The sequence below is a fragment of the Ursus arctos genome, unplaced genomic scaffold, assembly GCF_023065955.2.
Source record: "Ursus arctos isolate Adak ecotype North America unplaced genomic scaffold, UrsArc2.0 scaffold_22, whole genome shotgun sequence".
Lineage (NCBI taxonomy): Eukaryota > Metazoa > Chordata > Mammalia > Carnivora > Ursidae > Ursus > Ursus arctos.
Window position 1 is genome coordinate 13,855,771 of NW_026622897.1, and position 26,920 is coordinate 13,882,690.

General features: G+C 47.5%; 1 protein-coding gene across 4 annotated transcripts; it reads right to left on the reverse strand.

Moving 5' to 3' along the window:
- Positions 1–1,254: 1,254 nt before the first annotated feature.
- JAML (junction adhesion molecule like) lies at positions 1,255–26,821 on the reverse strand. Of its 4 annotated transcripts, none has more exons than XM_026505662.4 (10): positions 26,535–26,821; positions 21,755–21,818; positions 19,005–19,147; positions 16,777–17,002; positions 12,877–12,989; positions 10,397–10,634; positions 7,223–7,361; positions 4,699–4,759; positions 3,368–3,454; positions 1,255–1,739 (listed from the first exon to the last, which is right to left on the reverse strand). In XM_026505662.4, the coding sequence occupies exons 2-10, from the start codon at positions 21,795–21,797 to the stop codon at positions 1,668–1,670; spliced, it is 1,122 nt and encodes a 373-aa protein (XP_026361447.3). In that variant the 5' UTR covers positions 21,798–21,818; positions 26,535–26,821; the 3' UTR covers positions 1,255–1,667. The 4 variants fall into 4 exon arrangements, with proteins under 4 accessions (XP_026361447.3, XP_026361445.3, XP_057172735.1 ...); XM_026505660.4 differs by having other exon boundaries at positions 26,401–26,821; XM_057316752.1 differs by lacking the exon at positions 26,535–26,821 and adding an exon at positions 25,533–26,382.
- Between the last annotated feature and the right edge of the window lie 99 nt (positions 26,822–26,920).

Here is a 26,920-nt window from a genome sequence, read left to right on the forward strand (position 1 = left end):
CACCTTAGAAGAGTTGGTAAAAGAGAAAGAGGTAATGATGGATGTGTTATAAGAGGGTCCTGATGTTTGGAGAGTTAGGGGAAATCCTTCAAAAATGTAGCTCCAGGGGCACCTGGGTGGCTCATCGGTTAAACGTCAGACCCTTGATTTTGTCTCAGGTCATGATCTCAGGGTTGTGAGATTGAGCCCCATGTCAGGCTCCAAGGGGAGTCTGCTTGAGATTCTCTCTCTCCTTCTTCCCACTGCCCCTCCCCCCCCAAAACAAAACAAAACAAAAATGTAGCTCCACTTGAGATTGGATCAGAAATCCATGCCCTGGGGCGCCTGGGTAGCGCAGTCGTTGGGGCGTCTGCCTTCGGCTCAGGGCGTGATCCCGGCGTGCTGGGATCGGGTCCCACATCGGGCTCCTCCGCTGGGAGCCTGCTACTTCCTCTCCCACTCCCCCTGCTGTGTTCCCTCTCTCGCTGGCTGTCTCTCTGTCACATAAATAAATAAAATCTTAAAAAAAAAAAAAGAAAAAGAAATCCATGCCCTGAATGGCTAAGTGGGAGGGATGGGGGTGCAGAGAATGAGGAAGGGCCTGGGTGGTGGAAGAGAGGAGGCCAGAGCAGAGCCCAGGCTAGAAGTGGGAGCTCAGAACCGAAGAATCTTTATTCATTTTTTTTCTTAAAGATTTTATTTATCTATTTGAGAGAGAGAAGAGAGCACAAGCAGGGGGTAGGGGCAGAGGGAGAGGGAATAGACTCCCCACTCAGCAGGGAGTCCAACACAGGCCTGATCCCAGGACCCTGAGATCATGACCTAAGCCGAAGGCAGATGCTTAACCCAGGCACCCCGAGAACCAAAGGATCTTTAGAACAAACCTCATTAAGTCTTACAATGGTAACCAACAAGTACAGGAACCTCACCTTTCAGACCAAGAGTTACATCGATGACTGTTCACTTTGGCAGCCCATGAGCACTACTTTTGAAAAAGACAGATACCCAAGCTCCACCTCAGATGCCTCGGCGAGGCCCAGCAGAGAGCCACCAGCCGTTCTGACACCCAGCCAGGCTAACAAGGGCTGGGTTAAATCCTCGAGCTGTATTCATACCCCACTCCAACCCATTCGCCCCCACATGGTCCCGGGGCCAACACTGGTCTCCAGTGTGAGTCAAGAATGGCTCTCCTCACTTCGGTTGGCTGAGGCGTTCCTGACTATAAATTCCTCACCAAGCCTCCGCTTGCCCCTCAGCCAGGGTACACAAACAGGATGATTTCCACAAGCCACGTTTATTTAGGGGTAATTTGCCAAAGGAATCATTTGGGTTGGTTTTTATTTCTGTGATTCTTCCCATCCACGAAGAACACCGTCGAAACAGGATCTGATGAAATGCTTGAGACCGCCACAGCTGCTCAGCCAGGGTCCCCAGGGCCAGCGTCCCAGTCTGGAAGGACCGCATCCATGCTTCCCTCTGTCGGGGCTGTCCCTCCCAAGCTGTCCCATCTTTCTGCCGGGTTATGAACCCTCCTTCTTCAGCCCTTCGACCAATGAGGCAAGAGAACAACTCGGGGGGCAGGGGGGTCCCAAGATGACCCGTCCAGTAACTCAGGACACACAGAGGAGTCTCTGCCAGTGCTAAGCACGAAAGGAACTCTCCTTTCTTCTCAAGCGTCTACTCTGGTTTTAGAATTCCCCCAGCTGATGTTTTTCAGGTGGGTTATTTGGTGCTGACTTCAGAGAAGGCCAAACTGGGTGCTGCAGGGGTGGGTGGGGAAGGGAGGAACGAAACAAAGCACAGGTGTAAGTATTTCGATCAGAATAGTGACCACGTACTGAGCTCTTTCCGTCTCTCTGGCCCAATTCTGAATTTCACAAGCACTCATGCGGGGGGGGGGGCCTCACTACCTGGGGGGTGGCTTCTATGATTCCCATTTTAAGGACGAGGAAACTGAGTGTCAGAGAGGCTAAGTACCTGCGTCTAAGTCACAGAGCCAGGAGTTGGGCCCAGGTCTGCCCGACTGCAAAGCCTGGGATGTTGACCACTGTGCTGTCCGGCCGCAGAAAGGGGACACAGCACAGAGCCCCCTCCTCTGAAGTAAGTGTAATCAATTCAACAACAACAACAATAACAACAACAACAATCGAAGGTCTGTTGTTATCCCTGCTCCCTAATCAAATAACGCCCCTCTACCCGAGGTCTCGAACAGGCGGCCCACAGACTGGGATTCGCCCAGAGGCTTCTGAATTTGGCGCAGTCTTTAAAACAACTTGACTGGCCTCTACAGGCCTTCAAGTCTTGTGGCTTTGGCCTCTCACCACACTCGCTTTATTGGACCTGTTTCAAAACGACAGAAGTACTGTTTTCCGCAGTTTCAATCCAAGTGCCTCCACTGAATGGGGGGAGGCGGATAGACCTCACAGATTTCTGCCAACAGTGTCGCGAGGCCACCACAGCCACCACGCAGCTGACAGCAGCAGGCCCCTGAGAGGCCGCACAAGGCCTGGCCGCGCCTGGAGCATCACATGGTAATCAGGGGAGCAGGAAGGAGGGGACACAGGACTGCACGCAACTTCAGAGCCGGGGCTACTGTTTCACCGGGTGAAACCCGGCCACGTCCCTGATCTCATGCTTCCTCAGGAGGATCTTTTCCTGCTGCAAGCATCTGGGAATCATGTGTCCTCAGTGCTGGTGTGATGGGAGCAAACACGAGCCACCGTCCCCAAAACAGAGGAGGCCAGCCTTCCCAAGCCCAGCAGAACACTGCTCCCTTCATGGCCTGGGTGCCTATTATTAGTCTACAAATAGTATCGAGCCCATTGCCAGCTCGCTCCTTCTGTCCTCACTCCTACTCACTACACACCAGGTGCCTCTTCTAGGTAGCTGCACTTCCCTGGGGAGTGGAGGAAGGAGAGAGAAGGAATCCGACTCCATATTATTATATAGAGTGCAGCCTTCCTGGCAGTCAGATTATGTCGAAACAGCATAAGCCACAGAATTTAAAAATATAAGAACTGGAAGGGACTCTCAGATAGGAAGGAAAATTGCAACACAGCGTTTGTCCAAGGATCTATGGTACCCTATTAGGTTGTGTTCGACTTCTAACTTTGCTTCTCCCTGACAAAGTTGCCTCTTTTCTCCACTAAAATCAATCATCTTTAGCCCTCATGACCTTTGAACACTCGAGACCGGGTATGAAGGCAAGTTTGGTGTCATCCTTCTCTCCAGCACACAGTCAGCTTCTCAGACTTCCCTACTAGGTAGAAAAATCTCTGCCCTCAGCAGAGTGACCTCCCCTAGTGACCTAGCCACACTGTCACATCCTTGCCAGCTCCTTCTCCGCCCTCCGGACACCTGGCCCAGCTGGGCCCAGAAGCGCTCTCACCATGGTCATGTAGGTGGCCTCTGCTTTTCCACTGGATTCTTCTTCCTCGGTCTGCTCCCGTGTGGCTATCGAGGAGTAAACATGTTTCTGGGGGGCGGGAGGAGGGATAGAATAAATGTTACTAAAAATCAGCAAATGTTACGTGCCAAAGAAAAAAGCCACCTACTACTATTTGCAGGGCATCGACACTGGAGGGTTACTGAGAGCTAGAAAATGATCATTGATAACGATAACTCAGTCCCCAGTCTGAAAATTTTTTAAATTGGCTAGTCAGCAAACAGCGCTATCTTAAGAACCAAATTCTTTGCCTCAAAAGACAAACCTCTTTGTTTGGACGGGCACTTAGGCAGCAGCAGGGAATCCTTCTCTTGCCAGATTATTTGTACTTTGTGCTTATTTCCTTCTCATTAGAGGCATGGCAGGACGGCACTGATCAGCCGCTAACCGGGGTCAGCTCTCTGAGAGGGTTTCTAGGGCAGGGACAGACCTCGCTGGACCTCACGTCTGTGAGATTGGTGGTTCTTCGTGACTCACGTTCCTGTCACTATTTGGGGAGGTGATGTCATCCAGTGACAAACTCTGGGGCTTCTGGAGGCCCCTGAGCTATGTTGTGACAAAATCCTACTCTTGGGTCACGAACAGGGCCAAAGATGGGAAAGTAACTATTCCAAGAGGAGTTTTTAAAAGAAGGGAAGGAGGGAGGGAGGAAAGCAGGGAGGGAGGGAGGGAGCAAAGGGAGTTCAAGGAAATGAATTCATTTCTCAGACCCTAATAGCAATTATTTATAGCTCCATTACAACTAGGATGGAAGAAAAAGTTCTTCTTGATCCTCTTTCTTAAGGTCCCCAGATATTTAATCTGACCGTTAGCTCCTGAACTCCTGAATGTACCACAATTCTCCCTTACGGTTCCGCGGTGCCCAGAGATTGTGAAGCCCTTGCAGGTCATCAGGTTATTTGAACCTTACGACAGGCCATATAGGTTTGTCCTCGTCCTCATTTTACCGGTTAGAAAAGTGTGGCTCTGGGAGGTGGCAGAGCTGGGCTTGAAGGGGATTTTGCTGACTCTGAGTCCAGTGCTCTTTCCTGTGGCCCTACCAGGACGCCCCTCGCCCCCATCCTGCTCCCTCCTGGGGCTCTCACTCTGGTGGCGAAGATTTCCCGATTTCCCGAGCCCCTGCTCTGTGCCCAGCACTGGCCGGCATGCTGAGAGAGAACACCGAGCAAGACAGGCCACAAAGAATGACGGTGACGCCCCCTGGATGCTGGAGCCGTGCCCACCCTGCCCTCATCGGGCACAGCAGCAAAACGAGGTTTGCGCTCTTCCCTTACCTCTGGATCAGCCTTCTTTATGTTCTCCAGGCTTTTCACCAGGGTTGTGGAGGTTGCTGAGCTGCAAGGCAGGAAAAGCGGGTGGAATTAAGCGGCCTGCACTGTGTATTCAAGGGGGCCTGTCTGAGACCCCACAGAGCCTTGTGCAGAGGGGGACCCCAGAGAGGAACTCTTCTCTCTAGACTCCCCAGCTCACCATGAAATCTGAAATGGGCATCTCGCTGGTGGAGAGTGGGGAGGCATTCTGGAGGGAGTCTGGGCTGGACAGCTTCGACTTCTCTATTACCTGGCTACCATCTTTCTGTCCACACAGCTTTAAGTGAGTTAACAGCGTGGGCTGCCACGGGATTGGATGTTGAAGGAACCCAGGACGAGGGAGATGTGGCTGAGCCGGCAGGGGGCAACAGAAGCTCAGCGACACCCAGCTCCAAGGGCTCCTCCCCCAGGGAGGCGGCCAAGCAGAATTAGCGCCAAACCCCCCTGAGCTGCCCGCACTGGCCCCTTCCCAGCCCTTGGCCTTTGATCTCTTGACCATCTGCCCTCTGCATCTGCCACTGAATATACTTCCTTTTTTTCTGTTTTGGCCTAAGGCAGAGCTAAAAAAAAAAAAAAAAAAAGATAAAGAAAATCAGGGTTGAAGCTAGAAAAGAAACCATATATATATTTTTTGGTCTCAAAGTGGAGGAAATAGCGTTCTCATACTTTCTGATTATAAAATTGTGTGTTCACATTGTAAAAATAAATTCAAATAATAAAGAAACATAGAGAGTTGGAGGTTGAAGTTCCAGTAAACCTTCTGCCCTCCGGGGACCCACCTTCTCTTTTCTCTCCAATAGCACTATTGATACTTTGGAATTATTCTTTCTCAATGCAGGCCTAAGCGTGCTCACACAAAATATATGTATTGTATATGCTGCTGCAGTGAGCATTACCTAATTTTCTTTTTTTATAAAAATGAGATCATATTACATATTACACATGGGACATGTTCCCATGTCATTACATTCGGGATTGTGCAGTATGTCACTGAGTGGAATACTGATTCAGTAACTCATTGGCTAACAGTCACTGAGGTTGATTTCAATGTTTAATTATCATCAGTGCTACAGCAACCGTGTTTACAAACCTCAGTATATCAGTCTGATTATTTCTTTAGGATAAGCTAGTAGACATGGAAGTATCGATTTCATTGTGAGGGAAACTGAGGCCCAGAGTAGGGAGGTGAGTTGATATGTCTGTCTAACTCTGGGTTCAGGGCCATCTGCATGCCCAGAGCAAAGACCCTCAGAGAGGCCCACCAAGTTCCAACCAAGTCAGACAGGACCTGGGGAACGGAGGTATGAACACAGCAGACAAAGCACTTTCTGGAGAGTCCATGTTTTATGGGGAAAGGAGACTCAGGAGTCATCACTCTGTAATGGGGTCTTTGCCCATTGACAGCATTTCAGCAAGAGAGCCAGTTTGCCCCAGCAACGTATCGCATCATCGACAGGTGGGGAAATGGAGGGACATGGGCCTGCCAACGGCCAGTGAAACTGCTGCTGCGTCAGAGCATCTGGGCATTTTGGAGATGCTGGGAGAAGGGGTGATGAATTCAAGACTCTAACAACACATTTCAACCATAAATAACTTAGGACCTGAGGGCACCCATTCAAAAATAGCCTCTTCGAATTAGAATGTGGGCCTTTATTTTTTTTTTTTTAAGATTTTATGTATTTATTTGAGAGACCGAGAGGCGAGAGTGCAATGGCGGGGGGGGGGGGCGCAGAGGGAGAGGGACAAGCTGACTCTGCACCGAGCACAGAGCCCAACGTGGGGCTCAATCCTACGACCCTGAGACCATGACCTGAGCCCAAATCAAGAGTCGGACACTTAACGGACTGAGCCGCCCAGGCGCCCTAGAATGTGCTCCTTTAAATAAAGCCACCAACAACCTTCAAGATCTGATCTTTCTATATGAAATGGGTATTGTGGGTAATTCAAAAACCACTTCTCTCAGGCACTGAACAGCACCTAATAGCTCTTGTATAAGACTTATACTCTTAATTACGCTCCCCTTAGACCACCATTTATAAAAGAGCTGATAATCTCTGTAAAATACCAAAATGAATGAAAAGGGTGTAGGGACATGTGAGGCCTTTCTGGAACAGTGAGCAGAGGGCTGGGGTCACTACAGAGATGACATCTAATGTGACAGCCAAGGGCGATTCTACTTTAAAGTACCCTCTTGGGGCGCCTGAGTGGCTCAGTCAGTTAAGCGTCTGCCTTCATCTCAGGTCATGATCCTGGGATCCTGGGATCGAGCCCCGCGTTGGCCTCCCTGCTCAGCGGCGAGCCCGCTTCTCCCTCAGCCTGCCGCTCCTCCTGCTTATACTCTCTCTTTCTGCCAAATAAATAAATAAAATCTTTTAAAAAAAAATCAGCCTGTAAAGTACCCTCTTCTGTGAGAATGGCACAGTTAGGGCCCTATCGCTCTTCTGCTTCACGTTCGAGGCACCGCCAGCCTCCCAACCCAGCCCTGTACCTCTTATTCCTGTGGGTCCTCTTCACGATCAATATCAGAACAGGAAGCAGCAAGATAGTGCCACAGACAATCCCCACGATGATCACCAGCTGATTACCACCCAGGATCTCAGGTCTGAGGGCTAGTGGGGTCACCGATGCTTGGGAAAGGAGAAGAGCAAAGAGAGGGTCTCAATATTGCAGAAAAGAGCTGTGAGTCCCACCAGTCCTATACCAAGTAGCCACAGCCAAGTCAGGAAGTTGGGGGAGAAGGCCAGACTCCACCCCATCCTGAAACACTGGGACTCCAGCTGTCCCCATTAGATGGAGAAACAAGTCTGGCCCCCTTGCTTACCCCTACCTACAGCGTAGACTAAGGTAGGTGGGAGAAGAGAACACTTTACCTATAGCATTGCTTCCTTTGACATTTTTTTAAGATTTTATTTATTTATTCGACAGAGAGAGAGACAGCCAGCGAGAGCGGGAACACAAGCAAGGGGGAGTGGGAGAGGAAGAAGCAGGCTCATAGCAGAAGAGCCTGATGTGGGGCTCAATCCCAGATCGCCGGGATCACGCCCTGAGCCGAAGGCAGACGCTTAACCGCTGTGCCACCCAGGCGCCCCTGCTTCCTTTGACATTAACAATGCTATCTTAAAATAAAATAACAGATGTTTTGGAGGCTGCAGATCTTTCTATGAGAAAGTGATTGGTTTCAAAAGCATATATGGTACAACAGTCAGACCCATAGTCATGATACCAAGTAAGGCACTTCCACCCATGTGGTACCCTTCATTCATTTCCTCAGTTCACTCCAAATACATACGTAAACACTCCTGGGTACCAGATATCGCTAGGCAAAGAAGCTACAAAGACAAATAAGACGTGGTCCCTGCCTTCAAGGAGAGGGACAAACATGTTGATGGAAAACCACTGACTGCTACAGGGACCATAATGGAAGTCCGTGGGAAACAGATGCTGAGAATTTCTCAAAAATAGTGTTAAAGTTTAAAAGTCTTAAGGAAACAAGTTTTTTGGGAAGACAATATGAGAAAGGATGGGGGTGCATTACACACAAGATCTGGAGGCCCAAGAGGATGGTACTTTCAGCAGTTAGAAATAATTCCACGGGTCTGGCTCAAGGGTACATTTGTGGGCATGGTGGGGAATTAGGCTGGACAGATAGCACAGTCTCGGTCATGATGGGCCTTGATTATCCCACCCAGGAATCTGGCTTTCTTTCTGTAACTGATGGAGAAACCAACCCCTGAAGGACTCTGAGCACCAGGACAGAAATGTTGAGATTTGTGATTTAGAGTGAGGGCACAGAGAGCTGCAGGGAGAATGGGAGCAGGGGCTGAGAATGAGAGCAGACACCGGTTAGAGGCCTACAGGCCAAGACAGAGAAGAAGACAGCTAGAGCATGGTATAGGACTGGAAGGAAGGCAGACTCAAAGTCAGTAGTAGAAAGGACAGGACTGGTTGACCTGTGAGATTAGGGGTCACGGGGAAGGGCAGAATCGGGTAGAACTCCCAGGCATCCAGCTACCCACAGGTAACTGTGTAGATGGTGACGGTGTTGACTGAGGTGGAGGAGATGAGCTGGGGAGAGATGTGCAGGAGCAGGTCTGGATATGTGGCATTTGAAGTATTTGTGGAATATTTGGCTAGAATTTGGATGGATACATAGATGGATTAGACAGGAAAGAAGGGAGGGAGGGGAGGGAGGAAAGAAGGAAGGAAGAATGAATCCAACATAGAATATATTGTATATAGAGAGAATACAGTGTCCACTACTACTCGGGTAAAGAAGGCTGAGGGTGGGCAATTAGAGCCACATTGGTAACCTAAGCTAGAGCAGAGGCAGCAGAAGCCAGGATGCAATACACTAAGGAATTAATGGGAAGTAAGACAGGAGGCACCATCTATGGCCTCTTAGCAAGCTACTTGGCTAGGTCAAGAAAGAAATAGATGATTGATTGCAGTGAAGATTGCACAACTCTGAATATACTAAAAATCACCGAGTTGTAGGCCATAAATGGGTGAATGTATAGGATATGAGTTGTTTCTGTTTTAAGAAGACACAGGATGAGAGCTAAAGTAGACAAGGACAGAAGGTGAGAGGAAGAGGTGAGCATATGTATAGGCTGGATAGCAGAAGCCAGTAGAAAGCGCGAGGTTCCTGAAACAGGGAGAAAATGCCACCTGAGCACAGAGGTTTGGATAAGCCCAGGGCAGAAGGGAGCCTGGCATGGCGGGACAGAGAGAGAGGCGAGGATGCAGGCAGCTGTAGGTAAGCTTGCTGGGGCGGTGGGGGGAAGCTTGGAGGTTGAGTGAGCCCCCACTCGTGGCATGTATCTTCTCTGTGAAGTGGAAATAAGACTTCTGAGAGTGAAGAAATCCATCTGTCCTGCTTCCCCTCCAGCTGGGAGCCTTCGCTATGTCTTACAAGAAGGTGCCTCCAGACTCAAGACTCTGGTCAGAGGTACTGAGGTGTGTTCCCTCCTCAGCCGCATCCCCACCCTCAGCAAACCACAGCCAACCCCCAGCTCTAGCGAAAAGGCAAAGTCCACAGGCCACATCCTGACTGTTAACTGTGTCACGTTTGCCTTTAACCCCTCACTTATCAACCTCTCTCGGTCCACACAATTGAGTGTTTTTTCTTCGACACACCTCTGGCTTTAATGTACAGTGTTTGCCAGAACAGAGAGGCTTTCATCAGAAAACGCCTCTATTTTTGGGTTCTAGTCCCTTCCTGTTTTCTCTCTGCTCTGTGCTGTCTCTCACCAGCTCAGGGTCATTTTCCTTTCCGCCACAGAGCATACACATCCAAGGAAAAAAGACCTTGGGCATCAGCTCTAGTCCATCTCTGAGCTCCTGTATCTTTAGATCAATATATCACATGGGCAGGGAGTTCACCAAATATTAGCTCCCTTGTCTTTGAGGTACCCGCAGGACCAGAACTAGAGTGGGGCAAGCAAGGTGCCCAGGGCTCCAGGCTGAAGGAGGCATCGCTGTGCTGTGCTGGTCACGTAAGCCCAGGGTATGAGGACTTGTATCAGGGTTGTGCAAGTACAGCACCTCAGAGTGATGCCTCCTTCAGTTCTGCACCCTCGAGGCCTCTCTGGCCTCACCCTAGTCCTGGCCATGCCTACCAGCTACGAGGCCCCTCATCCCTCCCCAACCAAACGTCAGGTACTTTGGGGCTCTTTCACAATCACACGCAGCACGGTGGTCTTCCTGAAGGTCAGGTTCCCCAGGTGGATACTGCAGGTGTAGCTTCCTCTGTCCGACTCCTTCACTCCTTGCAGCAGGATAGACGCATCATTGTAGGACGTGTCCCCCACCAGGGTCACACGGTTCTGGAAGCGGCCCCAGCCCTGGAAGTACCCCACAGGGACACTGGGTTTGGGGTAATAACGTAACACAACCTCCTCCTAGAAGGGAAAGGCAACATATGAGTTTGCAAGGACTGAGGAAGACGGGGCACAGGGAAGGTTGAGTGGGGGGCTCTTGCAACACACAGGGCCCCCGTATGTGTGGGCAGTGAAGGTATGAGCAGAAAGTATGAGGCATCGTGAGTCATGCACACACACGCGTGCACACATGTGTAGCTGTGAAGGACACACCAAACCGTGAACAACTGTCCCATTGGCAGAAAGGGGTGAGGAAGGAAAGGGGGACAAGGGGCGTTCCCTTTTTGTACTTCTCCAGTAAAAGGAAGTAAAAGTACACCTTTACTTTTTATGGCATTTCCAGTTAGATTTCCAATAGGTACTTGAAACATGTCTGAAACTAAACTCCAAATTATTCCCCCAAACGAGCTCCTTCCAGTCCATCTTTTTTTGGTAAATGGCAAAGCCTTTTTCCAGATGCTCAGGCTAAAAATCTTGGAGTCATTCTTAACTCTTCTCTTTCTTAAACTCACATTGAAAATCCCGCAGCAAATCTAGCCATTTCTCACCTCCTCCACGGTTCCCATCCTGGTTCAAGCCACCCCATCTCACACCTGAATTCCTGCAAGGAGCGTCTTTACGTGTCTCCCTGCTTACTCCCAACTACAGTCTATTCTCAGCAGGTTAGCCCTTAGAAATCGAAGTTAAATCATGTTACTCCTCTACTCCAAACCCTCCGATGGCCCCCCATTTCTACTAGAAGTACAAGGCCCTCCATGATCTGCCCCACTCCATCTTCCTCTCTGATTTCATCTTCTACTTTTTCTTCCCTCACCTACCTGGGTCACTTCATTCCACCCACACTGGCTTCTTTGCGCTCCTTGAGTACTGGCCTCAGGGCTTTTGCACTTGCTACTCCCTACGCCGGGGCCACTCTTCCCCCCAGAAATACACATGGTTTGCTCCCTCACTTCCAGCAGATCTCTGCTCAAATGTCATCTTTTCAGTGAGGCCTCTCTGACCATCTACATAAAACAAGAACCACAATGCCTGCTTTCTTGTTCTCCATAGCTCTTACTATTACCTGACATATTACGTTGTATTTCCTCATTATTTTACTGTGTATCTCCCTTGATCTTGATCACAAGTCTCCCATCGAGGCAAGAGCTCTGAGTGTCTGCCATATAGGTGCTTAAAATACTTGTTAAATGAGTAAGTGTTAGAGTTTTTTATAAAGGGAAGTAAATATTACTATCTTTAAAAGCTTTTAAGAGAAGAAAATGGGTATACAGACACACACATGAATGAGAAGACCTGGTTCCTAATATCTTATCTCTTGTGCTTTGAATTCACAGCTCAAAATGTCTATTCTCAACCTATTTTCTGCTGTGACTCACTTAGTGGTTGACATCTAAACAGATGACAAGCTCCGGGAGGTGGACCTGGAACTACATGTTAACTCCCCATCCCCCACCATGATGTCATCATTCCGCACCCACTCAGCATACAAGAATCAAGGGAGTACAAATGACTTGTTTATAGGGATGACTGGGAATATGTCTTAATTTAGAAAAGCTACTTTGCACCTTAATTTTGATAAACGATAAGTGACCTGGGATATCCCCCACAACGCACCTTGACCCGTATGTACATCACCATGCACACAGGACATCTACCAGTCTGGTGAACTAACCTGCCACTTGCTGCTTCAGAGTTCCCATGAACCAATCCATACCCTGGCCCCCAGGACCTACTAATCCCAACATCAGAAGCACCCATAAAGACAAAGAAAATTCCTTCCATCCCATAAGTGGGGCAGTGGGGCACAGAAGAAAACTTACCAAAATAACCCGAATAAAAACAAGAATGCAATCATTCTTATGCCTAGCCCAGAGCTTAGAGACAAGGCCACAGAAGTCAGCCCCCTCATTCTCCCATGGACTCAACAAAGAGGAGAAGGGAAAAGAGGAAGGAAACTAAAATGCAGTGGCCAAAGCACATACAAATGCTTTACACGGACGATCTAATATATGTGTCTTGCCAACCCTACAAGTTGAACAGCCGCAGAAGGAGTATCATCCTCTTCTTTGTCATCTTCACGACATTCTTCCCACCACAAAGCTGAAGTTGCCCAGCCAAGTGGCAGTTCTGACAAGCTCCAAAGCCCAAGCCCCTTGCGACCGCACTGCATAGCACCTGGTGCCTAAATTCTCCCTCTCCCCACACTGTCCTGACACCATGGGCCAGGGGCTTCTACTACACACTGATGCTTCCCCCTCCTTACCTTCGTGTGCTCTCCTGATGAGAACGTCCAGTCTACCCTGGTCATGCGTTTCTCTTCTGTGCTCTGGAAAACACACCCCAGCTGAGTCGAGTCACCCACATGGACCGTGAGCTCTGGGGATAAAATGGTAACTCAAGTCAAACCCAAGGTATCATCTACAGAAGTCAAAGAACTTCTAGAAGAGATCATGCTTAGCCGAAGATCCTCAGCCATGAAATCAATGTCACCACCAACTACTGCACACATTCACTCCACAGATGAGCCAGATGATCCTGTGCGGACAAGTACCCAGAGGCCTCTTACAGGACATTCCCGCAGGTAAGACAGTCCCCATGGCTACCCTCACACTTCAACTCTGAGGGGTCTTCATACTACAACAAACACTTTCTGATTCCCTTTAGTTCCCTGCTCCTTCCTCTTTTCTAGAACTTCTCCTGAGTCCCAGCTCCAATTCAAGCTATACTAAAGAAAGTATAGAAGATCTTGAAGCCCCCCCCCCTTTCTGTTCACTTAGACACCCACGTCTGCTGAACATAAACAGGAAGTAGAAAGTTATAGAACTTTCATGCTTATGTATAACCCACTGGCTCTTCTAACTGAAAAACTGATTCATGGGCAATTTTCTTCAATTTCTTTTATTCTTTTTATACAAGTTGTATTCAGACTTGCTTAGGACAGTCCTGGCTACTGCACAGGTCACAGGACTGCTTGCTAATGAGGCCAAGACAATAGACAGATTTCTTCCTGGCTTTTTTTTCTATTTCAATCCCTGCCCTCACTCCCCGCCCCTCCACCCCGGGAAGATGCCTCTTCCCCTGCTCTGGGCTTCCCAACTCCTCGGCTCTTCCTTCTGCTTCTTTGTATAAGCAACTGACCCCATCACATGCTTATTGCATAAGTCATTTTGAGGGGTTCCTGACAAAAAAAAAGCAAGATGTTTCTGATTTTTCAATAATGCACTACACAAATCAACCACAAAGTCAGTTACGAAATGAAAGGCAGGATGGCATTTAGCGAGGCACAAGCATAGGTCTTAACTGGACACAATTCCTTCAAAAGAGCATTAGGCAAAGTTCATGAAGGAAAAGCACAGTGCGTAAGCTGACATTTTCATTGGAATTGTTTCTCTGGGAGAACATGACCTTCCTGCCCAGCAGGAGAGACGCACCATAGGAGGAAAACCAAAGAAAATATTAGGAACTTGAAACTCTATGGAGGGAATCATTTTGAAAGTAATAAAAATCCACTCCAAAGAATACCGGTAGGGAGGGAAGTCCCTCTAAATCCAACAGTACATTAAGAACTGAACTCTATTTTTTAAATGCGGTAATAGGGGTGCTTGGGTGGCTCAGTCGGTTAAGCGTCTGACTCTTGATCTCAGCTCAGGTCTTGATCTCAGGGTGGTGAGTTCAAGCCCCACACTGGGCTTCACGCTGGGCATAGGGTCTACTTCAGAAAAGTAAAACAAGATGAAATAAAATGCAGTAAGAAACACGGAACCGTTCTGCACCTCTCATTGTACCAGGTGTGTCCTAGACATTGCACAGCACATGCACAAGTCATTTCAGTATTTTGAGATATGCACTGTTATTCTCCCATTTTCAGAGGAAGAAGGTGAGAGAGCCCAAAGGCACATGGCCCATACAAGGCAGAGCCAACATGTAAATCCAGGCCCGAGGGCAGAAAGCCCGAGCTGTCACTCGCTACACTGTGCTACCTCACATACGTGGAAGGACAGCAGACTCCAGAGCAAAGGGTACAGGGAGTTAATATTATTTTTATTTGCAAGAATATTGCCCATAGGGGCACCTCGGTGGCTCAGTTGGTTAAGTGTCTGCCTTTGGCTCAGGTCATGATCTCAGGGTCCTGGGATCCAGCCCCGCATCGGGCTCCCCGCTGAGCGGGGGAGTCTGCTTTTCCCTCTCCCTCTGCCCCTCTTCCCCCAATGCATGCTCTCTTTCTCTCTCTCACTCTACTCTTTCTCTCAAATAAATAAATACAATCTTTAAAAAATTATTTAAAAAAATTTTTAAAGTACATTGCCTATAGTATTTAAAATAATAACTATGAGAAAAAGGAAGTGAAGGAGTAGAAGCATAGAACAATTATAAACTGAGGAGTAAACTTTGTAGAGAAGAGTATAGATGGCTCCGCATGGGGGAAGACAACCTCTCTCAGGCAAGTTGAACAAGTCTCCAGGGGCCACCAGGCACATTTTGAGGAGTTGGCTCTACCCCCTTTCTGACTAGAAGGGAAAAAATACAGGTTGCTCCACTGGCTACCACGGAAGTATGTGACTAACCCTAAAATTGCTCTAGCCTCTTTCCATGGATTCTCCAATTCTGAAATTGGGTCCTTTCAGTTCATGTCCCCCCTGTCTCTTCAAAGAAGGAAAAGGCACCCATTTTGTAGACCGTGCGTGTACAGACAAGTGTCCGGGCAAGGCGTCAGAAGACAAAGCAGAAAGGAGTAGCCCAAAGATAATCCTTGGGGGGAAAGCCGATCCATTTCCTCCTTCTGGAGAACTATAGCTTTGGAAATCAAAACAAAAATGTCAATTGAAATAAAATGGGGAAAATGAGGAGAGAGGCCAGAGGCCACCTTCTACACCTGCTGCGACAACTCCGTGGTTTAGAAGCTGGATTCAAGCGAGGGACGCTAATTCAAGGATTTCATTCGTTTGGCAAATGTTTATTGATTGCTTACCCTGTGCATGGTGTCCAGGGCTGGTCAGAGGACAAAGAATACAGACCCACTTGAACGGGGATGACACAACTGTACAGGTGTGATAAGAGTCACCAAAGAGGCACACAGGGTGCTCCAAAGGAGCTCACTAACAGACAGGACCCAAACAGCTGGGGGAGAGGAGAAGGTCCAGATTCTAGCTCCCCTAAGTAGGCCACAAGCTTTCCTGAGGCCTCAGATGTTCCCTCGATGCACACTTTCAAAGGTATCTACTTCCGCGGTTTTCAAACTTTTTTAAGGGAGCGGAATTCTTTCTTTAAGCAAAATCTTACCTGGCAGCCCAATGAATAAAACAGAAAAAAGATAAAGGACTTTGGTCGCAGTGGAGGTCCTCTATTAACCCCCTGCCCTGTTCTCACCCTTTGCATAGCCTACCAGGTTCATTGAACCTTCAGGCTTCTACAGGGCACAGTTTAAAACCACCAGTCTACTGAAGCCACTCTCTCTGCTGACAAATGGGAAAATGAAATCCAAAGATGTTAGAGAGATCTCATCTCTTTTCTAGCCCCCAGAACACTTACCATAGGAACCTACGAGATATAGACATGGCATCAATGTGGATAACCAATGGGAAGTACCAGGGTAGAGTAAAAGGAACAGGGACTTTGTTGTCAGAGGCACCAGGGTTCAAGTACCAGATACACCATTTAATAAATATGTGTCCTTAGGCAAGTCACATCTAAGCCTCTCTAAGCCTCAATGACTTCATCTGTAAAATGAAAAGATCAATACTTCCTACACAGCATTTTCATGAGGATGGAGCACATGTAAGGTAATAATAAAATAATCATTCTTGGGGCACCTGAGGGGCTTAGTCGGTTAGGCAAACGACTCTTGATTTTGGCTCAGATCATGATCTCAGGGTCATGAGATGGAGCCCGACATGGGGCTCCAAGCTCAGTGCAGAGTCTACTTGTTCCTCTCCCTCTGTTCTTCCCCTCACCCCCCTTAAATAAACAAATAAAATCTTTTAAAAACAATAAAATAAAATAATCATTCTCATTATTTTTATTGAAAGAGCACCAATTATTGTGGATTCACTCTGTGGTACGTATCTAGACCAAAGGCTGGCATTTGTTCAACAAAATCTGTTCCTCTCCTTTGCACGCCAAACCTCCTGCCCCTCCACCTTTCTCTAAGTGAGCATTCACGTACCTTTGGGTTCCTCCGGTAGTACATGCAGCGCCACTGCTTTTTTGAACACCAGGCTCTCCTTTTCCAGCCGGATTTCGCAGGTATAGGTTCCCTGGTCAGCTTCTTCCACATTTTGGAGCAGGAGAGAACCATCATTGCGTAAGATGTCCCCCACCAAGCTCACACGATTCTGGAAGCGCCCCACAGGCACGCTGAGGTTGGCGTAATAGTACAGCACATAATCATCCTGGAGGGCAACACAACGTTGAGGAAAATCTGGAGTCACTGGCACCAGACCTAGGAGTCTGGATCCAAAAGACCCTGTTCTGTGGTGGTGGCAGCATAACCACCACCATAATCACCAGTACCACCACTACCACCACCATCATTATCATCACCACCACCACCATCATCATCATCATCACCATCATCATCATCATCACCACCACCATCATCATCATCACCATCATCATCATCATCACCACCACCATCATCACCACCACCATCATCATCATCACCACCATCATCATCACCATCATCATCATCATCACCACCACCACCATCATCATCATCACCACCACCATCATCACCACCATCATCATCATCATCATCACCACCACCATCATCATCATCACCACCACCATCATCATCACCACCACCATCATCATCATCATCACCACCACCACCATCATCACCACCACCATCATCATCATCACCATCATCATCATCACCACCACCATCATCACCAGCACCACCACCACCACCATCATCATCACCATCATCATCATCATCATCATCACCACCATCATCATCATCATCACCACCACCATCATCATCATCACCACCATCATCATCATCACCACCACCACCATCATCATCACCACCACCACCATCATCATCATCACCATCATCATCACCACCACCACCATCATCATCATCACCACCATCATCATCACCACCACCATCATCACCAGCACCACCACCACCATCATCATCACCACCACTACCACCATTATCATCATCATGATCAAAAAGTACTTGGTACCCATGAATAATAATAATGTGCCAAGCAACGCTCTACCTCGAACAAGGCATGGTGCCTTATTTTACACAAGGACAAATGGTGAAGCATATTCATTTCTTACAGTTTAAGGTAAAATGTAACACCCATTCTGAAGACCACTCTGGGGATCCAAACTCAGAATGTGAGAAAACCTTGTCTCATGTTCACCCTGTTTTCTGCCATGGCCCCCCAACTGGGTGGCGTTCAAAGGCATGATGCAATTCCCCAGACTGGGAGTTGTGACAGTCCCTGGCTGGCATGTTAGTTGTCACTCCTCCCCTTTCTGCCCTTCTCCAGGCAGCATATCATACAGCTTGAGAAGGAGTCATCATCAGGGAGTGGCTTCCAGGCTGGGACGGGGAGCCCTGGGAAATTCTTATTTCTATTTATGCCATGGGCCTATCACTCTTATAATAAAAAATACTGATAAAAATTTGAGTGAAAGTAGCATTATAGGAATAACACGCTATGAGCTACAGAAAGAGTATTTCATCAGCAAACTTCACGGCCTGTTAATAACACATTACTTAGGATGTCTTTCACAAATGATCCTAAGATACAAATATCTCCACAGAACTTCTGATGAGGTTTATACACTGTTTCCCACTCCAAAGAGCTCCCATGAACAACTGTCCCTCAGCCATGCTATATCTGCTGACCCCAACACTTGAACACTTGAAGCAGCCATGAAGGAGAAAGAGGTGACTCCACAGGACATATATGGGGCACAGAATACTCAAAGAATCTGGCCCTCTCCTCCACAAAAAAGATTCCTGTGACATCATTCTCATGCCTCTTCTGTCTAGACCAATATTCTCACCCTTCTCAGCCCTCCCACCCACCTATACTTCTCTACAAAGGGCAGACATCAAGAAAAGAAACAAAAAGAACTTTATGTGCATGTCTTCCATCACTTCTCAATGACCCAAAATGGAGGTGTTATCATTATGATGATGACCTTCATCTTCACAGATGAGGAAGCTGAAGTGCAGCAAGGTTGAGTAACTTGCCCAGCTGATGACACAGCCACAGGGCCAAGCTAGAAGAGTCCCAGTTCTGACAAGCTTCAGAGCCCAAGCTCTTGCAACACCATCTCACGGCACCTGAGGACCCGGTTCTCCCTGTCCCCTCACTGTCCTGACACCACTGGCCAGGGGCTTCTACGGTAGTATTTCCTCCTTGTTACCTTGGCGTGCTCTCCTGATGAGAACATCCAGTCTACCTTGGTCACACACTTCTCTTCTGTGATCTGGAAAACACATCCCAGCAGGGCTGAATCACCCACATGGACTGTTAGCTCAATCAAGTCATTCAGGCCCAAGGAATAATCTGTAGAAGTCAAAGGCAAGAGGAGACATCATTTAGACAAATACACCCGCAACAACAAAAATCAGTATTAATCACTAAGTAACTCTACATCTCCCCTCCCCAGATGACCTGACATGGACAAAGTACTCAGAGGCCTGTCACTCAAGCCAGCATGGCATTCCCAAGGGTTAGAGAAATACCCTCCAGTTACACCCATGCCTCCCAAGTCAGAAGGGTTCTGCAATCTTCATACTGCAAAAATGCATATCTGCTCCCATTCTCCCAGCTAGTCCCCTCCCCATTTCCCAATTTCCTTTCTCCAAGCTCCTTTCTAAAGAAAGAAGAGAAACCCTGACATCCTTCTTTCAGGTCATGAATTTAGACACCCATAAACAGGAAATGAGATGTCTCTTGCTCCTAGTTTCCCATGGGTTACCCATTTAAAAAACCAATTCACAGGTATTTTTTGCTTCCTTTCTCTTTTCCTTTTCTTTAGCTCCTTTACAAAAGCTTATCTCTGCTGGCTGATTCTGGCTGTCGTGAGGTCCTTGTCATTAGGCCAATACAGGGGCGCCTGGGTGGCGTAGTCGGTTAAGCGTCAGACTCTTGGTTTGGCTCGGGTCATAATCTCAGGGTCCTGAGATCGAGCACTGCTTTGGGCTCTGTGCTCAGCCTGGAGTCTGCTTGTCCCCCCGCCCCTCCCCCCACTCATGCGCTCACGTGCTCGCTAATAAATACATAAAATTAAAGAGAAAGAAAGAAAGAAAGAAAGAAAGAAAGAAAGAAAGAAAGAAAGAAAAGAAAATATTCTTAAAAAAAAAATGAGGCCAATATGGAGCACGGCTCTCCCCTTGAATTTCCTTTGTGCCTGTCTTCTCCCCACCTTCCCATCCAGCTTTGCCCTCAGCCCCGGCTTTTCAGCCTCAGGGCGTCTGGCATGCATGACACCGCTCCACTATTTGTATATTGCTCAAGTCCTTTCTCTTTTCACCAAAAGAGAAAACCATTACATGGATATTTCTGTTTTCACAAGATGTGCTCCATGCAAAGAGACAACAACATCAGAAAGACACGTTTAGTTGCTGGCCAGTTTATACGGAGGAAGAGCCAAATGAATGCATGTGGGAATAAACAGAAAATGTGCCAGTGTTTCTGTGCAAGCTGTCGCCCTGAGAGAGGAGAGTTAACTTCCTGCCCGACAGCAGGCACACAGTAGGGAAGACGGAAAAGAAAACATGAACTCAAAACCCTTTGGAGGGGCTTGTTTTGAAAGAAATCAAGATTAGCTCCAAAACCGATTTGGAATTTTCCTGTAAGGAAGAACTGAGCAGCTTGACATGTGGTTAAAGGTGTAAGAAGCGCATTCGGTTCAATCTGGAGCGTGCTGTATGTGGAAGCAAGGGAAGGGGAGCTAGAAAGCAGGCGCCGGAGGGGAGAGAAACTTACCCCGGACCGGTCACCTGTGTAGAGAAATGGCTGAAGAAAATGAGACTTTCTACAGAGGAGGCCAAACCTCTCCACAGAGAAATACAAACCCCTACTTCCACCAAGCCACCACCTCCAGGACTGGATTGCCAACTCGGGCTGGGAGGGCAGAAGCCTGTGGGCTGCTTCCCGCGCCCCGGAGGAAATGTCTCAAGACCTCAGAGCATTACAGCCCTGCTTCTGTGAAAACAAATTCTCTTAAATACATCCTACTTTCCAGGGGGTGGGGCAGGGGTGTCTGTGTGTCTGTCTGCCTGCCTGTGTGTGTGTGCGTACACTCTGTGTTCCCTGGAATTAGAGCAAAGGCAGTTCTTTTTGTACTTGGCTGAGTCAGTGTTTAGGTTACCATGCCCGGTTTAAAAAACAAAAACAAAACAATAATAAAGAGAAAAATAAAAGACAAGAGCAAAGCACCCCCTGAGTCATTTATTCCTCCTACAGAGCTAGATCTGTGGATAAAGGCGGGGGAGAGAGGATGAACAACTTAGAAGAGCTGAGCCACAAGCAGCAGCCCTGAGCACCAAGGGTTGGGAGGGTTCGAGAACAAGAGATTCCACCCAGCCTGAGGGGGGGACAGCCAGAGGTTTTTAGAAGGAAGTGGAGCTTACGGAGAACCCTGAAGGGTAAGGAAGGCTTAGTCAGGCTTGCTCAGGGAAGGTGAGGAGAGAAAAGCTCCCGGCAAAAGAAACTGCCCCAGACTGTGAAAGAGCTTGGTGCATTTGCAGAAGCACAAGAAAGCTGGAGGGGCAAAAGCATGAACACGGCTGCAGGGATTCTGGTGCTCTCTGGTGATTTCATTTCCTGATCTGAGACTTGATGTGGTTTTAAAGTCACAATTGAGAGTGCAGGAATGCCAGGGAGACACTTTCCTTGTAGCACATCGGAAGGTTCCAGAACCCCCAGCTCAGGACCCAAAGGCCTTCTGTATCTAATAGAAACAGAGGAAGATTCAGCTTTCCAAGAAAGAGGTTTTGTTCCCTGGCTTCGAAAACAGCTGTTCCAGCAAAACTCCGAAGTTCCACATTAGGGTTTACTGTTTTCAACAAACCAAGGGGAAATGAAAATATATAAAATTGGCTTTTGAAAATGCACGAGACTTACGAGAAATCAAGTCCCCTCCATGGTCCCTTGGTTTCGACTTACCCAGTAACACTGGCATCAGGATGAGTTTCAGTGGGCAAAACATGCTGCTCGCCAATTTTTCAATCTTTAAGTAAAAGAAAACTAAAATCAGAAAACAGCATCAAGAGAAGTTTGTTAATTTAACAAACCCACAGTCAGTGCCTCCGTGGGCCAGCCTCCGTCTGAGGCTCTGGGATGCAGCCCCAAACAAGAAGGGCAGGGTCCCCGCTCACATGCAGTTTGTAAGTGGGGGGGGGGGTGGAGGGGGAAAAAAAAGAGGCAAATGAATGAACAAGAAAGTAGCAGATGCTGGAATCTGCTATGATGAAACAAAACAGAGTGTGTTTGGAGAGTCGCTTGGGGGCCGCTTTAGATTGGCTGTAAGGGAAGTCAGATGAAAGTGGCTTTTCGAGAGGAAAAAAGCAACTAATTTCAGGATATTCTTGAGGTGACAACCCTAGCCATCCTACAACCTCAGGGTTTCACACAAACAGGAGATCACAGACTCAGTGTGAAAGTTCTGCCTATCTATCCAACTAAATTAGAATTGCTACTTCTATTTTTTTTTTAAAGATTTTATTTATTCATTTGACAGAGAGAGAGTGAGAGAGGGAAAGAGCACAAGCAGGGGGAAGGGCAAATGGAGAGGGAGAAGCAGGCTCCTCACTGAGCAGGGAGCCCCACGTGGGACTCGATCCCAGAAGCCTAGGATCACACCCCGAGCCGAAGGGAGACACTTAACCATTTGAGCCACTTAACTGTCTGGCACCCCCAAAATTGCTATTTTTAAACATACAGAGGATGTTCAGGACATGTGGGAAAGGAGATACACAAATAAGGAGAAAATTTTCAACCCAGTTAAGGTATTCACCAAGCTCTGTGGCAGAAAGAAGCTGTATGAAATGTCCACGTTGAGGTTTTGGGGTTTTTTTGCTTTTTTTCCCCCACTTTTTTTTTTTAAGAGAGAGAGAGAGTCAGGAGGGCAGAGGGAGAGGGAGAGAGAGAATCTTAAGCAGGCTCCACGCCCAGCACAGAGCCTGATGTGGGGCTCGATCCCAGGACCCTGAGATTATGACCTGAGCCAAAACCAAGAGTCAGACACTTAACCACCCCAGCGCCCCTGCCCCACATTTTTCTTAATGAAACAGAAGACCAATTCCAAGGAGTTACAATCCAACCAGCTTGGGTTCCTACCAACTACTATGGCTAGTCTCAGGCATGACCCCTGCACCCCGAACATCCTGACACTGAAGGAACTCTACCTAGAACATTCTAGGAGGAAAGATCTCTTTTGTGTAATACCATCATAGCACCCTACCCAGCTCTGCTGGGAAGTCTAGGACATATGGTGGCCATTTTAACTTGCAAAAATGATTACCTAAGAGAGTCCTTACCTGAGTTCAAACCAACAAAATCTTCCATCTGGAAAATCAGGGTCAAACTGTTTAAGAAGTCCCACCCTAGGTCCCACTTATGCAGAGAAGTCAGTTGACCTTGCTCAACCTCAGTCCCCTTGCCTATAACATGGGGATAATAATGCAAGGGTCAAATATGATAATGTAGATAACAGTGCTTTGATAAGTAGAAATCATTACCACATAAGATCCTATTTTTTCATAACCTAAAATCAGATAGGAAATAGGATTTGTTGTGTTAGGAGAGATTTGGGTTCTGAGCATCTACCTCTAGATAGAATGGCAAATGATGAATCAGAACGAACTGGAAACTTTTAAGTTTCAATTTTTGAATCCCATCACAATGTTGATAATAATTAACCCTGACTCAGATATACCAAAAGTCACATTAAGTTTCCCCAAACATAAGTACATCTGATGAAAACGCAGATCTCTCTCAAGATAGCCACAGTCCTCTTCTGGCTCTGACGCCCATCCCGCTGCACACATACATGGGTGAGCATGATAAAGGACTTCCTTTATAGCATATCACGGTGTTAATTCATCATATCTGGGACTTCTGAGATCCCTGCACATTCTGGATGCATTCTTCCTCGGGGGTTGGTTGTGCTCCCCCCTCTATCCAGTTCTTGTACATGCCCCAGAGCAGGTCACCATCGGCTTGGAGGTGTAACAACTGATTTACAGGTCTAACAGCAAACCCCATTAAGTCCAGAGTCTCAAGAAGGAGCATATGTTCTTGTTTACGAGTGTCCCAGGCCTGTGCCACAGCACCATAAAGTGCCTCGTGTGTGCTGGGAAAGTGCTGCTGGCTGCCCACGGGACCATCACACTGAAATTAACTCAGATATCCTACAACCAGGCCATTCTCTTCTAAGAGGACACCAGTGATCCCAAAGAGACTCTGAACCTGGTCACCAAACTCAAGTCCCTCAGAGACACTCAACCATTTTCAAACAGATTTTTTAAAATGTGCCAACAATCTAATGAATGGAAGAGACCGTTTTTGGTTCAAAGTACTCACATGCACCATTAGAACTCTCTGTAAATGAAGAGAGAGCAATGAACTCATGGAAAAAGCACCGAATTTCTAAAAAATTCTCCTCCTGGGTCAGACCTTCCATTAACTAATTCTTTGATCTCTGGGAAATCGCTCAATCTCCTTAACGTGAAAGGATCATACTTCTGCGTTTCAGAGCCCAACTGCTGTGAACTTCATTTATCCCACCAGGATGAATCTGCCCCCCCAATGAATGTTCTTCCCACCCGCTTCACCCAGTGAGCTCCCGGTCAGCTTTCAGGTCGCAAGCTAACGTGGTTTCCTTAGGGACATCTCTCCCGGCCCACGCTCGCCAGCTCAGACTCCGAGCCACAAGCTTGAACAGTACTGTTTATCTCTCCTTCATGGCATCTGTCACAATTTCTAATTATTTATTTGTGTGCCTGTTTGATTAAAGTCTTGCCCTCTACCCTCTCCTCCCAAGACTCTAAGCTCTATGAAGCCAAGAGCTGAGCCTCTGTGCCTCTGCATCACCAGGGCCAGCACGGAGTGAGGCCCAGGCTGGGATCTAGGAACCACTCGTCAAACGAGAGAACAACACCTAACAGGGCCAAGGACACTTTAGTCAAGTTTCAATTTCCTTGTTAGTTGGCAAATATTCAGAAATTCCTATCATATACATGCATGTGTGTGTGTGTGTATGCTGAATATAGATGTCCTGATTATATATATGTGTGTGTGTGTATATATATATATATATATATATATGAATAATGAAATTCAGAATTTTACATATACAAACACAGAATATCTATATAAATGAATCTCTGTCTGTCTTTAGAAATCCAACCAAAGCATCAGATGCTCTTTAAGCACCTTCATAATAAGACTCCATTTAAATTCTCAGCTTCTACCCTCCTTCTTCTCCAGATCCTGACATCTCAGCAGATATTCTTGAAATAATTCTGCATGGTAAGGCAGCTCATGCGTTGGCCAAACATTTTGACCTGAGCTCATGGTGCTTTCACAACAGAACTCCTGGCAAACGTCTTCTATCACCCCCTGGGGAGTTGTAATTTTAAGGATCCCCTTTCCCATTATTAACAGTGCAGAGGAATTGTTTCCCTTGGCACAAGGATGGCAGAAAAACATCTTCAGAAGACTCATGACAAGGAGACTACCACACAGGGTGTGAAAATGACCCCCGAATGTTACAATATCACAAGACAAAATAAGGAAGAGGTGCTGTCTCTGAGTGCAGGTGCTCGCCCCCCGTGAGGACAGCCAACCACTGAGCAAACAGACAACCGCACAAGCTCCCTTACACAGCCCGCCCCACTCCCCCTTCCCCACCCACCCTCCATGCTAAGTCCCCTCAGTTTACCCTTGGCTGCACACCTCCAAGCTCTCATTGCTTTTGGGTATATAAATCCATGTAACCACCCGGAGGCACGAACTTCTTCATTTTTCCTTCCAAGACCACTTACCCTACATTGGGCTGGGAGGTCACATGGCTCCTTGTAAGACAGTCTCAGGGACATTGGTCAACCCTTTAACCTGAAGGGAACTTTGGAAGTCATTACTGCCGCTCCCTCCTCAGACGGGGTTACACCCAAACCACCCTACAATAGGCCTTCATGAGATCAGAGCTTTGCCAAGGGCACGACAAGTAAGGACACTAGCCTAGCTCTCTCGAGGCGTTTAAGTTCCTGACTTCTTAAGGTTAAATATTCATCTGTCTAGGGGCGTCTGGGTAACGCAATTGGTTGAGCCTCTGACTCTTGGTTTCAGATCAGGTCATGATCTAAGGGTTGTGAGATCAAGCCCCACATCCAGCTCCACACGCAGCATGGAGTCTGCTTGAGATTCTCTCTCTCTCTCTCTCTCTCTCTCCCTCTGCCCCTCCTGCTAGTGCACTCTCTCTCTCTCTCTCACTCTCTCTCTAATAAACAAATAAATCTTCAAATATATATATATATATATTGGCCTGTCTAGAATTGGGAGAAGGGAAACAGTGAGGGAGAAGTCCTGCCATGAGTTGAAGGACAACTAGTCAGGAGGACAACTAGTCAGGAAGACTAGTCAGTCACTGCTCTACCTAAAAACACAGGCAACTTAAAAGCTAAAGTCCCACTACCATCATCATCATCTACTCTTTCATTAAGAGCAAACCTCTCACCCCCCTTTTCTCTGAGGATCGTAACAGAGGCGACTCAACACTTCAGAAAGGAAAACTGCACCTAGCAGCCTACCTTAGTCCAGTCTCTTCCTGCAGAGGTTGACAGCCCTACAAATGTGGCCATCAAATTAAAACCTTCAGAACCAGCCTTCTTCTGAGAGAGAAAAGTTTGAATCACTTCTTAAGAAATGCAAAGCAATGGCTTACCCGTGATGAGAGGCACCAGGGGAAGCAACGCAGGAACTCTGCTACGAGTGCAGTACCCCAGTCCGACTCCAGAGACTTGCGTGCATTCTGAAGTGGCTACCGAGATGCAAACAGGAACCTCGCAATCAAGGTTCTCGTTTCCATCATCTGGCCCATGACCCAATTTTTATTTATACTTTTGCTCTAAGAGGAGGTAATAAATGTAACTTACCGAGGAGAGCCTCATATTCCAGACCTGCCTACTTGCCATCTCCCCTTCTAGATTACAAGCTCTCTGAAGGCGAGGGCGAGGGCGAGGGAGAAGGTGAGGTCTCCAACAGCATTAGGCGAACATTCCCCGAGAAAGAAATAAGCTGCATGCAAACAAAATACAATAAATTTAAGAT